The sequence below is a fragment of the Phragmites australis genome, chromosome 23 (assembly GCF_958298935.1).
Source record: "Phragmites australis chromosome 23, lpPhrAust1.1, whole genome shotgun sequence".
In the NCBI taxonomy this organism is placed as follows: domain Eukaryota; kingdom Viridiplantae; phylum Streptophyta; class Magnoliopsida; order Poales; family Poaceae; genus Phragmites; species Phragmites australis.
Genome location: NC_084943.1, coordinates 21725448 through 21738311, shown reverse-complemented (window position 1 = coordinate 21738311; position 12864 = coordinate 21725448). Strand labels below are relative to the sequence as shown.

Sequence of the window (12864 nt, the reverse complement as noted above, 5' to 3'; positions counted from 1 at the left end):
TGTATTAAGTAGAAAAAGCTTGATGGATATACAAGGACTGAGGATCAGTCAAAGTTCAGAAGCAAACGAAAAGGAGATTACAAAACTTAAGAACTATCAAACTGGAAAGCGCAGAATTAGCTAATGGAACCGTTGGCTAGCAGCCGATCCTTCAAGGTGCTAAGGCCTTTGGCACCGTCCTCACACCATCAATTGATGTCCTCCCAAATTGTTGCCACCAAGCCGTCGGCACTGATGTGGACTCTGTCGAAGATGATGTTGTTCCGTGCTAGCCAGAGCCTCCAGCAGACCAAGACGATTGATGTCCTTTACCATATTCGGAGACCCCAAGATGTCCTGTAATCCTTAGAGTATATCTTTATCTCTCAGAAGGGGATCCCTGGGAGAAAGTAAACTACTTGTAGGTACCCAAGACGCTTCGTACCCGAGAAGGTCTATCTCCAAAGATAGGAGGGGAGAGTCCAGAGAATGTACGATACCCCTATGTATATACAGAGCGGAGGGGTCCTACGGAGGAGAAGTGAGAACAAGTTGTCTCAAGCAATACAAGTTCCACAAGCCCATACAATCTAACATAAGCTAAAAAAGAAGTCACCGACTAGATATAGATCCATCTAGACTAGCCACATCATCTTGTAACAGGCTCAGATCAATACAAGATAAATATGACGTAAGATTATTATCATCAGGGATGTCCGAACCTTTATAAAAACCCATATATGTTTCCCTTATGATTCGTCTACTCAAAATATCCTCCCATTCTTCAACAAATTCGTTTGATCGGTGAAAGCATCTTTCATTCTTCAACAAGTTCGTTTGATCGATGATTTACCAATCGTCGACGTAGTTATCCTAAAGTTAATTGATGTCTCCCATATTATCTTGCATGCCACCAAATATACAACCAACCATTCTCTTTGGTATCCTCGAGCCTATCTAAATCCAATCTAAGCTTCGTAAAGCAATTAGACCAACTCGCCTATTCAAACCCATCACACCCTCTCTTTCGAAAAAAAAACACAATCACTACTCTCTTCTAAAAGGGAAAAAAAAAAACTACTCATGGCCTGTGTTATTTGTCTGCTCCTGCATTTTTAGAAATTCTGCGATCGCCTACCAAAAATTAACATTTTTTAGAGGACCAAAATTAATAACTTTTTTGAGACAAACCAAAATTAATAACTTTTTGAGACAAACCAAAATTAATAACCACGTTGCCTAAACACGTGTGCTAGGGAAATATAACTCTTCAGAAATATAACCCATTTTTAGGGAGAGAGAAATATATTGCCAAACGCGTGTGCTCGCTCCCCTCCCATATGGAAAGCCCAACTGCAAATGAGCTGTTGCGGCGGCGGCCCAAGGCCCAAGGCCCAAGGCCCAAGCGTCCATTCCCATTGACAAGTCGCCCTCTGCCCCACCGGCGAAAACCTGGGGGGTTCCCGCCCATGGCCGCCTCCTTGAAACGCACCCGACCACACGCGGCGGTGGCAGTGGTACTAGTATAACTAGTCGGAGCCCTCGGCCCAGTAAAAATTAGTACCAGTGGCGGTGTGGTGTGCCGCTCGTCATCACTCGTCAGTGGACGAGGAGGAGGCGGGCGATACAGCAGGGGGCGGCGGGGAGGCGGATGCGGGAGGTCCCCCGCGGGGTCGCCGGACGAGATGGACACGCCGGATAGGCCCCGCGCCGCCGCCGGGTTCGAGGTCGGGGCCGCTTGCGCTGATTTTTTCTCCGGTTTTTCTCGATCTGTTGTTTTTTTCCCCTTGGGGTTAGGGTTTTTGTTATGGGGTTTTTTGGGGGGCTGGGGTGGGGGCGATTCGTTGGTTAGGGGTCCGTGGCTGGATTGGTTGGGTCGGCGGCTGCGGCACGGCCGATGCGGATTTGGTACCCCGCTTTTGCTTGACTTTTTCCGTGATTTGTTTGGGGGATGGCGCCTTTGATGGGTGATTGGGCGATTAGGGTTTTGATGCGTCCTCCCCCCCCCCCCTCTCCCTTCTGCGATGTTGGATTCGAGGGGCTCAAGGGTTCTTCTCTGGTGCTCCGATTTAGCTTGTTGATCTGGTGAGCTCTGCGAGGGCGGCTGTTCCCTCATCGTGTCCGCAAACTATGGGGCAATTTGTTGTGCGCATTGTTGAGAAATGGATGCCTAACTAATGTGTATATCCGTGCCTCACTGCAGTGTCTGCCCATTTGGTCAATTTGATACATTTGCTGGTATGCTTGTCGATGGGGAATGTGAGCTCGTCGGGTTTTGAGGTCGTTTGTGCTTCGGATCGGCAAACTCCTGCATTTAGCTTGGATCAGTGGGTCGTTTGTGCTTATTACTTGGTCCTGGAGATACTTGCTTGCCAATTAGGATCTGCTTGTATCAAGTGCCTCACTTTATTTCCTTCTGCAACTATTATATGTCTCAGACCTGCTAAATTGATTACCTCATCCATATAGGCCTTCCGAAGTACCTTGGGATTCCTTGAAAGATTGGCGTCTTAGTCAGCAAATACCTAACTGATCTTCTTGCCATCGCAATTCGTAAGAGATAAAATTGGTTCCTGCTCAATGCAAGCAACTCCATGTGTTACTTTGGGTTTGTTGGTTGGATTTTGTCTACGTGGGTGTGTGAGTTCTCTGGGGTGCGATGGGTTTGGTTGGGGCAAACTTTGTGTAAGTTACTGGGTTTAGCAGATTTCCTTCATAGAGGAGATTGTGACAATGTGTATTTGCTATTAGAAGTCATGACCTGGATTTGGCCAATCCACAATTGATTGACATTTGGGCAGCTAAGCTCACCTTATACTTGTGAAGTTGTGATGAAATGAAAACCTGCGGCTTACTTTTCTGATTGGATTTTACTGCATGCAGGACTCTCCTGTCTTTAATTTCATCAACAATCTCTCACCTATACCACCACCTAAACCTTCAGACTCAGCACATAATGTGCAGCTTTTCAAGTCATCGGACTTGGCACCTGTTTCTTCAATCTTTGCATCACCACATGTCAATCCAGCAAAGGAACCTAAACTTCTGATCAGGTAAATTTACATTATTTTCTAGCTAATGTATAATTTTACTGATCTGTCTTGATGCCTTACTAATTGCCTTTCATGTTAACCAGGGATGATTCTGTTCAACTTGCTGAAGAAACACACTCGCCCAATAGTGTGAGAACTCGGATAGGAACCTCAAGCTCTATTAGATTGATTAGATGCAGAAACATTGTTTCAGAGAATTGTATTATCTCTTGTCAACTAAATGAGGCTACTATTGATTCTTCAGATAATAAATCACAATCTGAAAGTAAATTGCCTCAGTCCATCAAGAATGGTGTTGACAGTGTGGAAAGTGGCAAGAATCAATGTGCTGATGTTAAAACAGACCTTACTATATCCCAGGAGTGTACAGACCTAGAAGGCATTATCCTTGATCAGAGTGGCCCAGACAAAATGGACTCATTACATTCTGGGAAAGATGTTCGTGAAAACCAGCTATCTGAACAAGATAAGGGTAAACTCGCAGCATATAATGGGGATTACATGATTACACACCAATCATGTAGTGATATGCTGACATTAGCTGTGCCATTTGAGGCGGAAACACAGTTAGTGAATGATACACTGAAAAGTGATAATTCCTACTCTTGTAAATCCTTGATGAATGGCGAGTCAAGTGGCTGTTACATCCAAAATTCTGTGCATGAGCCTCATCTTTACTGGGCTGGAGCAGTTGAAGGGGCTGCAGTAGATTATACTCCCCAATTGCTCCCTGGTGCTATGCAAAGTCAGTGGATGCCAAATGATCAGATTTGTAACGAGCACGATGAGCCCAGTGATTACATGCCAACCGAGCAAAATGTATGTATGCGTCTTGTCACTATCTAAATGTTTTGGACATGTTCGCATATTGACTTTACTACTGTGCAGTACCTAACTGCTAATTGGTTGAATTCAATTTGATGATCAATGCATTCTATTTGCACATACATGTTGTTACAAACTTGGAAATTATATGTAGCAGGATGGATTTAGCAACCTATGTTGATCAGTGGTCTTCCTTTCGTGTGCCTTGTACATTGTATTGTTCTTATTTGTATAAGATTCAACACTCTTTACTGTACAGCCCCCCCCCCCCCCCCCTCCCACAAATGAATTTGATCTTGCATAATGGTGCCTTATTTAGTAACACAGTGCTAATTTGACTGTAGTATCAATGCTTTTTCTGATGGTAGTAAAAGAATATGTTTTCTGCTCTCGCAGGCCTTGCCACAGCATTTACGTGGCATGCGTAGGCGCAGCCTTTTCAACGAAAAGGCTGAGATTACTAATAAAAGTGCAAATAAAGCTTCAGATCGTCATTCAGTAAGTTCAACAACCCCCAAAGGCAAAACTATTTCTGGTGACAACAATTCAAAGCCTATGAGAACCCCTCCATGTGCATTGCCTGGTATTGGCTTGCATTTGAATGCCCTTGCCACAATACCAAAAGACAAAATAGTCCCTCAAGACACTCAATCTACTATAAATCAATCCAGCAACTTACCATGCACTGTTGGATCTTCTCCACCGCAATCTGAACAAAATATTATAAATGACGATTTCGCTCAAACAACGAATGTCGCAAGTGCTGAAGATTCTGATCAGGGTGGTCCCAAGAAGAAAAGGTACAATGTCTATGACGGTATGCCCATTATTTTAGGTCAAAAGCATTATTTCCTTGGAAAATTCATGAAATGCAATAGTACTTTGCAGGCACAAGTTTGACAATACTGATGGCACTTCGTGCAAGCGTTGTAGCTGTAAGAAGTCAAAATGCTTGAAACTGTAGGTCTCTTGTACCTTTTTCTTTAAATGTTTTTTCTATCTCCTGCATGTGACAAGATTAATGGAAAAGTGAAAAAAAAAGTTTGAATATTGGTTGCTTTGAGGTACCTTTTCCTTTAAATGTTTTTTTCTATCTGCTGCATGTGATAAGTTTCTATCTGTTGCTGTATTGACTATTAACTATTATGTGTCTGGTTACTGTTCCTCGCAGATACTGTTCGCATGTGGTTAGCTTCCTTTGTTAGGGATAAGATCGACTTGGTTGGTTATGATGTTTATCAATAAGTTCATGTACTTAGGTTAGATTATTATTTTGTATAGGTCAAGTCAAGTCGTCCCTACAAATGGGATAGCATCGTATCTTCTTTTATCAAGCAAAGATGAAATAATTAAGTCTCCTAGCCACTAAAATACCTGTCATATTCCTCTTCTTTGGCTGGTTGTTCTAGACCTATTCCTCCCCAAGTGGTGCACTCCTCCACCTAGTGCCACTCTACTTCAAGTCGTCGCTGTCCGACCTGACCTCTCTGGCTCTCTCTACCGGATGTTTACCTGTTCTGAACTAGTTTTAAAACGTTGACCCTTTTGAAGAGTTACCCATGTTCTTCCCAAACTATTTCTGGCAAATTCTGTCTTCACACTGATAGATTTATGGTATATGTTATGATGATATTTTTTGGGTTAATTGTTATGCAGTTACTGTGAGTGTTTTGCGGCTGGGGTCTATTGTTCGGAGCCTTGTTCATGTCAAGGCTGTCTGAATAACCAGAGTCATATGGAAACAGTTCTATCTACTCGAGAGCAGATTGAATCTCGCAATCCATTAGCATTTGCTCCTAAAGTAATTCACACATCTGAGCCGGGCCATGAAATAGGGGTAAGAGCCACTACCTTGTTTGGGTCCTCAAATCCTGGCCCAATCCACACGGGTGGCCTGGGAATTTGTACTAAATTCCCATCCCACCCCTTTGGGCTGGGATTGGACTGTTCCAAACAGGCCTTAATTGTGTACTTCCTTTCTCCTGCACTGTTGCTGATATCACTATCTTATTGTAGGACTACTCCAACAAAACTCCTGCTTCAGCTCGTCACAAAAGAGGCTGCAACTGCAAGAAGTCGTCGTGTCTAAAAAAATACTGTGAATGTTTTCAGGTTCCAACTCCTACAATGATTTATTAATCCTTTTTTTAGTTCCTTTGCATCTGTCTTATTTTTACTCTTCATTAAGGGTGGTGTGGGATGCTCCATGAGTTGCAGATGCGAGGGCTGTAAGAATGCTTTTGGAAGAAGGGAGGGTGAGTTAAATTCATCTTCATAAGCTTCCTTCTATAAAAACCGCAACATCAACCTGCATGCTCCAAGATCATATCTCATAGTTGCATCTATGCGGTTTTATTCAATCTACAAAGTACAATAAGCAGTCAAGAGATCTTTCAATCAAGAGTACTAGCAATAGCTTCAAAAGATGACCAGTGGACCTATTAAAGTTGCATCTCTTGCTACCTCATTTAATTTGTTTGTCTTTTAAATCACCAACAGTGACCACTGACCAGTTACATCAGTAGGCTGGTTACGCAGCTCCACTTTGGAGTGGGGCCTTTGCCTGCATTGACATATAACATTTCTGCTGGAAATGGCCCCATTACACTTTCAAACAAAGTCATACCCATACTGGTGCTCTGATGATGTTTAATTGTGTGCTTCTGTATTATTTTGAACTGAAACTCCACTACGAAGATAGTAAGATATCCTAAGGTTTGCTTGTGCTCTGATGATGTTCTTTTGTTTCAAGCAAGAGGCTTACATTTACCTATATCATTCTAAAAGGGTGCACTAGTGGCACTTAGAACATTGAGTAAGCAAAATTAATAATAATCGTACTAGACCCAAACTTTTGGTTATTATACGAAGTTATGAACTGTGGCTAGCTTTCTTGTATAGCTATTTCAGTTTTGCTACATTTTGCCATCCATAAATCATAAATAGCTACCATTTTTTATGGTATTTTTTTTCTCATCCAAGGAGTTGCTATGCTAAGCATAGAGGAAGCTAAGCAGCCATTAGAAGAAAAGAATGCGGGTGTGAAAGAAGAAAAATGTGAAAACGATAAACATCTTGTTATCTATCAAGGTACTGATCCTGCTCCAGCGGAAAATGTACTGACAACGCCAATTGTGGTGGACTGCAGGTTGGTGTATTATACATGTGCACATACTGTGAATCTTGCCTCTTAATTCTTATGTAAGATACTGAATTCTTAGGCATTTTTGTCTCACCAGACCCTTGGCTGCTCTTCCACCCCCAAGTTCCAAGAACAAGAAGCCACGATCTTCGACAAAACTCACTGGACATTCTTCTTGGCTGTGCAATCACCAAGCTCCTCAGAAGTCTGACATTCAGCTCTCCCCATTCGAAAGCTGTCCAGAAATGGTTATTGGGACTAACACGTCAGATATCCTGAAAGGGAATTCATCTCCTCAAACTTCTATCAAGGTTGTGTCGCCTAATAAGAAGAGAATCTCTCCCCCGCGGATCGGTACCGGATTGTCTCCAATCTGTAAGAGTGGCAGGAAGTTGATCCTCAAGTCCATCCCTTCTTTCCCTTCTCTCGGTGGTGAAGTAAACAATGATGATCCAAAGAGCAAGTTGCCAGCCCCCTGATTCACCACCATTTGGCATTTGCGGTAAACCATTGCTTCTTGTTGAGAACTTGAGATGTCAATCCTTTCCCAATCTCCACTCGTCTAATCAATGTCTTCCTGTACAGGCTCTTTCCTTATTTACCTGTTGGTTCCCCAGATTGCCAATGTTTGGCAGGCTGCATCAGAGTTGATTTCATGATCAAACTAGCGAGTTTTGTTTCGTCGATTCCGTTTTGATGTTGATTAATTGCTATTATGCTCCGTTCAATAATCCACTGTATGTTGTCCGGAAACCCTGCTCAGGAGCCTCCAGTGACATTTGGTATGCTGGTAATTATGTCCAGATTTGAGGTTCTATTGCTGGGTTGCCTATCGGTGTCTGTCTGTATAATTTCATGTCTTTTATGTTCCTGAGATCAAACTATTAAGACTTATATGTACTTGGGATAAAAAATGTGACACTTATGTATTTGATGACCAAACTGTTAAACTTATGTCGTTCCATGTTCTTGAGGTCAAACTGTTAAGATTTGTACAAGAATTCTTGCTGTACCTTTTTTCTATCGGTGAACCTGACCTGATGGTTTGGGACCTTGCATCTGCTATCCGTTTGAGCCTGGTGTTCTCCATTTTGGTTCAAATAGACATATTCCCATTGTAATTTCCATTTGATCCAGCTAGATTTGGTGCTGTCCGTATCCATGCACCAGCGTCACTCGTGCACCTCGACGGAACATTACATGCAGCCACCCTTCACCTATTCGGCATGAAGCGTGTCCCTTATTCTTTTCCTTCCTTTTCTTTTGTATGGTTTTGCCGAAAATATACACGATCATCATGCCAGATTGTCAGTGTTCACTGCCACTATCTTCCAAGAGAAAGGTTGCACCACGCGAAGAGACCATCTTCAGCCTCTGCTGATGTGATGAACACAGCACAAGCACGCCCAGCCCGAGAGACGTCTTTTCTTTTTCATCCATTTATTCTTGCTAAATAAATGCTACTAGTAGGGGAGCATACTCGTCGCATTCCAAGAAATTCATAGGTGTGGTGGTAAATGAGGTGCAATATGGCCATTTCATCGATAAAAATGATTCCCTTGCACCGCTAGGGTACATCAGCGATATGGTGAAATGTAATGTAGCACGATAGCTACGGAAGAGATATGGCACCACGTCTAATGCACGAAATATGAAGAAACCACCAAACATCGTATTGTTATTGGGGAGGAGAGTACCCTTGACATTTTTTTTGAGAAACACCAGTACTACTCATATACCCTCACACCACCACACGTATATACTCACACATCGTCTACTAAAGATCAAAGATGCGGAGCTGAGATTAACGAAGTCACACACTCACATCACTACACACATCGCCTATTGAAGATCGAAGATACATAGCTTATAGATTGACGAAGTCACTCGACACCTCGCTGTCAATAAATACGTCGCCTACCATTAAAAAAATTATCCCTCAATAAGACACACAAGAAGCAAGCCTAGAGAATACTATCACCATCACCAACCATCCAAGACAACACTTGATTCTCAACCCATGACATGAAAATTTAGGAGGTCCTTATATGTAACAGACTGACCTATGATTTGGAATTTGAGGCAGTAATTTATTATCACCGAATGAATATAAAGGGGACGGTAGGGAGATGAGAGGGCGGCAACGGTTGACCGTGGCTCCGGTGGCCCGGCACCGAGCCGGATTGCTGGCGGTCATGGTCGATCGTGTGGAGATGGAGGCGGATGAGGCGATAATTAGGAGGTGCAAGGGGGAGATGAAGGCGATGATGGAACATCTGGTGCTGCTCAAAGATTCACCGACGAAACATAAGCAAGCCATTCGTTCCATGGCATCGACCTCTCTTGAGGAAGATGATGGGTGGACGTCGATGGCCATTCATGCGGTGGCCAAAACAGAGCCGGATCCTTTAATTGGCCAAAGACATGTTTGCTCTCGATCACGATTCTGGTCGATTGAACATGGAGATGTTTCGGATGAAGAGGAGATTTCTAACGCCGGCGTCCACATCTACGTCGACATTGCTACGCGTTGTAGTGAAGGAGGGCTTCACTGTGGACGAGGTCTTTCAGGCAGAGACGGCCTAGCAACAACCATCGACACAAGCCAAGGCTAGCTCGGTGGATTCTCCAGCAAGCATCAACTCTAAAGTCTCATTGGCTTGAAAAATCGTGAAGTCCATCGCACAACGCCAGACGTCCAGGGTTCGGCCATGAAGTGGCCCACTTCCGCTACCTAGGCATTCTCCGGTGGCAATGTTGGGTGACATGGTTGTCCATGATTGTCGCTCGAATATGTCACAGCAGTAGGCTATACTTTGGGATTTGGTGAATCTCGCTGGTGTCGAGCATGTCTCTCCAGCGAGCGCAGCCATGGCGAGACAGAAGGAAGAAGAAGGAATTCAAATTTCAAAAAATCTAGATCCTGGCTCTTCGGTCCTTAATCGCTCAGGCACCACACCTACTGTGCTAATCCGAGGCGGACCCACCTTTGTAGTTTTAGAGGGAGAGGGCGGTAGCTCAGCGTTGGCCGATCTCAGCCATTTGGGAGCTTGATCTATGGCTTGCTCGACTTACGCTAACATTCTGCGATACGACATGGCCTTCGACGGAAACCAAGGAGGGTCGATCGCTGGCCAGGTAGGAGACCGAGCAACGACAAAAAGAGGTGGCTCTGGTGGCGATCATGGCGGTCGCCGGGGTGATTTTGGTGGTGGCTATGGCAGTGGCCATGGCCAGTACGGAGGAGGCTTTGGCGGCAGATGAGGTAACTTTGGCGGTAACTCTGGGTTCGAAGATCCTGACTATGGCTATGGCTATGGCGGAGGGTTTGGAAGCGGTGACAAATTTGGTAGTGGACATGGCGACAGAGGCGAACGAGGGTACTATGGTGGACCAAGCTTTAATCCCGGCTACGGTGACTATATCCCTGGCTATGGAAGAGGGCAACGTGACAAAGGTGCCTCACGTGGGCATGGTCAACAAGGTGCTGCTCCTCACCATGGTTTTGGAGGTCTCCATTACTCGGCCCACGATAGACATTTCGTACCACATCAACCACCTGCACAACAATGTGAGGGGTATCTTGGTTCGATGGGACAGGTTGTGCCTCCCACTTCTGGGCCGATGGATCAGGCGGGTCAACATGTGGCACCTTTGGCGGCTCAGCAAGCAGTTCATCCAGTGGCCGCCACATGTGCCACAGTTGAGCCAGCAACAAGGACATCAAATGCAACCTCAAGTGATGCCGGCAATTAGGCTTATGGAGATAGTGCAGGGTGCAACAACAGGGAGTGCTACTTCAGATGCTTATGCAGCACAGGGACTGAAGGTTGATATTGCGGTGGTGTCGAACAAGAGCTCGAACATGCCTGCGGTGACTAAGACATGAGGTGACGTTGGGCAGAAACAAGGTAAAACCAATCCCTGAGTAGTCCTGTGTTTTGATTCAAACATGTTAGAGAATGCTATAGCTGCAAATATGGAGGCCAGGACATCCAAGACTGCAGGAAAATCCAAGAGTAATTATTGTTTTACATGTTGCACTAAAGGGCATCAAGCAATAGATTGCACCACAGTTTTGTTTTGTGAAATTTGTAAGAGGGATGACCATGTCGCTCAAAAGTGTCTTGTTCTTAAAGAATCAAAGATAATAGCTCATTATGTGGGATATACAACTAACGGTCTTGATTTCTATTACATACCCCATGCACCGATTCCGGATGTCATAAGTGATCATAAGACAACATCAGTTAAGATGCTTGTGGGATAATAACATTAGCTCAACTTATTACACACATTTAGTTGCTTGTTCCTAGGAAGTGGAACCGGGAGGTTTAGGAACAGGATAACAATGAGTTTGTGGTTCTTCGAAGGCTGAGCTTCAGCGAACTATGGCGTATGGTGATGTTGATATAAAGGACTTGGGAGTGCATCTTAAGTTTGAGGAATTTTCTACGGTATAGGAGGGCACTCTCTTACCTAAAGTTTGGATGCAGGTTATGGGACTTTCGATAGAGTTACACACATTCCAGATTCTGTGGGCAATTGGTATAATGTTTGGAGCCACTCAAAAGGTGGACATGGTGATCACTAACATGAACTCTTATGGCAGATTCTCGGTAGCTGTCCTTAATCCGGCCCTTATTCCAAATCAGATGGATGTTGTTATTGGTGATCACTTTTATAAGCTGAAGTTTGAGGTAGTGGGGGACAAAGAAAACTCGGGCACATCATTTATGGAAACAAATCAAGACCAATATGACAAAGAAGATGATGCGAATGAAGGTGGTAATTTGTCCAAGGATATGGCAGATAGGAGCACAAAGAGATCAAAAAGTGACTGAGTGATACTCAAGAAGAAAATAAGGAAGATGGCAGGGCTTTATGTGGTCAGATGATGGAAAATCTTTCCCTGCATGGTATATCAGCTGCACCGAATATGCAGAGTCTCATCCAAGGTAAAGTTGATGAAATTATCGAGATGGCCATGGACAAGGTGCTGGGTGAGTGCGCTAATAAAATCTTGGCGGATGACAATGACAATAAAATAGAGCGCGATAAAACCCGTCATTGATGCAGTATACCATAAGCCTATAGATATAAGATAAATGGATCTAATATAAGTGATGCTCTAGAATGTTACAATTCCTATGAATCACATATGATGTGCCATATCAGGAGTTTTATCTTCTTTGATAATACTATGATCAGATAACTTGTATACGTTTATTTTTGTTGGATCCTCTTCAATAACTTCTGTACAGAACTAAGAATTAGTTTTAAATTGCTGTTGTATCGAGCTATCTGTTTACCACAAATTGAGCCTTCATTTCATAAAGAATAAGTTATGAATAAGTTCATTGATATTGGTCAATCGTAATCTGGTAAGCAAGAAGATCAAAATCATCAAGTACGATGAGATGATGTAGTTGAATCTATCAAGCGCAAACAAAATCTGGTTGGTTCTATTGTTTGTCAAGTGGAAGTGCTGCTGAAAAAATTGCTGAAAATAAAGAAATTACTAAAATAAACTACATCGGAATCAATTGCTGTTGTATCAAACCATCTGTTTAGAAGCCATAGGATACATCTACATACCACTTAGAATTGCTCCAAAAACACCTTGCATTTCTATCACTCAACAATGTTGCTTTTTCTTGACAAAATACTCTGAAATGTTGTAGACAGACATTTTAGTTTCCCATATATAACTATATTTTATGGCCAAAGCAATGTGACATTCAAGGCTAAACAATGCATCAATCATTAACTCAATGAACAATTGAACACACATATTCATCTCACGAACATGGAAAAACGGTAGCAACGACCAAATCAAGCATATGCTAACAAGGATCAAGTTCA

General features: G+C 43.3%; 1 protein-coding gene across 1 annotated transcript; it reads left to right on the top strand.

Annotated features, from left to right (window-relative positions):
* Positions 1–1473: 1473 nt before the first annotated feature.
* LOC133906253 (protein tesmin/TSO1-like CXC 2) lies at positions 1474–7979 on the top strand. The gene is made up of 11 exons (XM_062348104.1): positions 1474–1706; positions 2863–3032; positions 3116–3851; positions 4254–4657; positions 4746–4817; positions 5514–5694; positions 5874–5969; positions 6046–6112; positions 6840–7005; positions 7097–7501; positions 7585–7979. Exons 1-10 carry the CDS (start codon positions 1665–1667, stop codon positions 7476–7478), a joined length of 2316 nt encoding a protein of 771 aa, XP_062204088.1. The 5' UTR covers positions 1474–1664; the 3' UTR covers positions 7479–7501; positions 7585–7979.
* The last annotated feature ends 4885 nt before the right edge of the window (positions 7980–12864 follow it).

Bases quoted from the DNA above. Each gene is read 5' to 3' on its own strand.
- LOC133906253 (XM_062348104.1), top strand. From the start codon at position 1,665: ATGGACACGCCGGATAGGCCCCGCGCCGCCGCCGGGTTCGAG. The intron at 4,818-5,513 runs GTAGGTCTCTTG...ATTGTTATGCAG, and splicing joins AAGTCAAAATGCTTGAAACT to TTACTGTGAGTGTTTTGCGG. The intron at 5,970-6,045 runs GTTCCAACTCCT...CTCTTCATTAAG, and splicing joins AATACTGTGAATGTTTTCAG to GGTGGTGTGGGATGCTCCAT.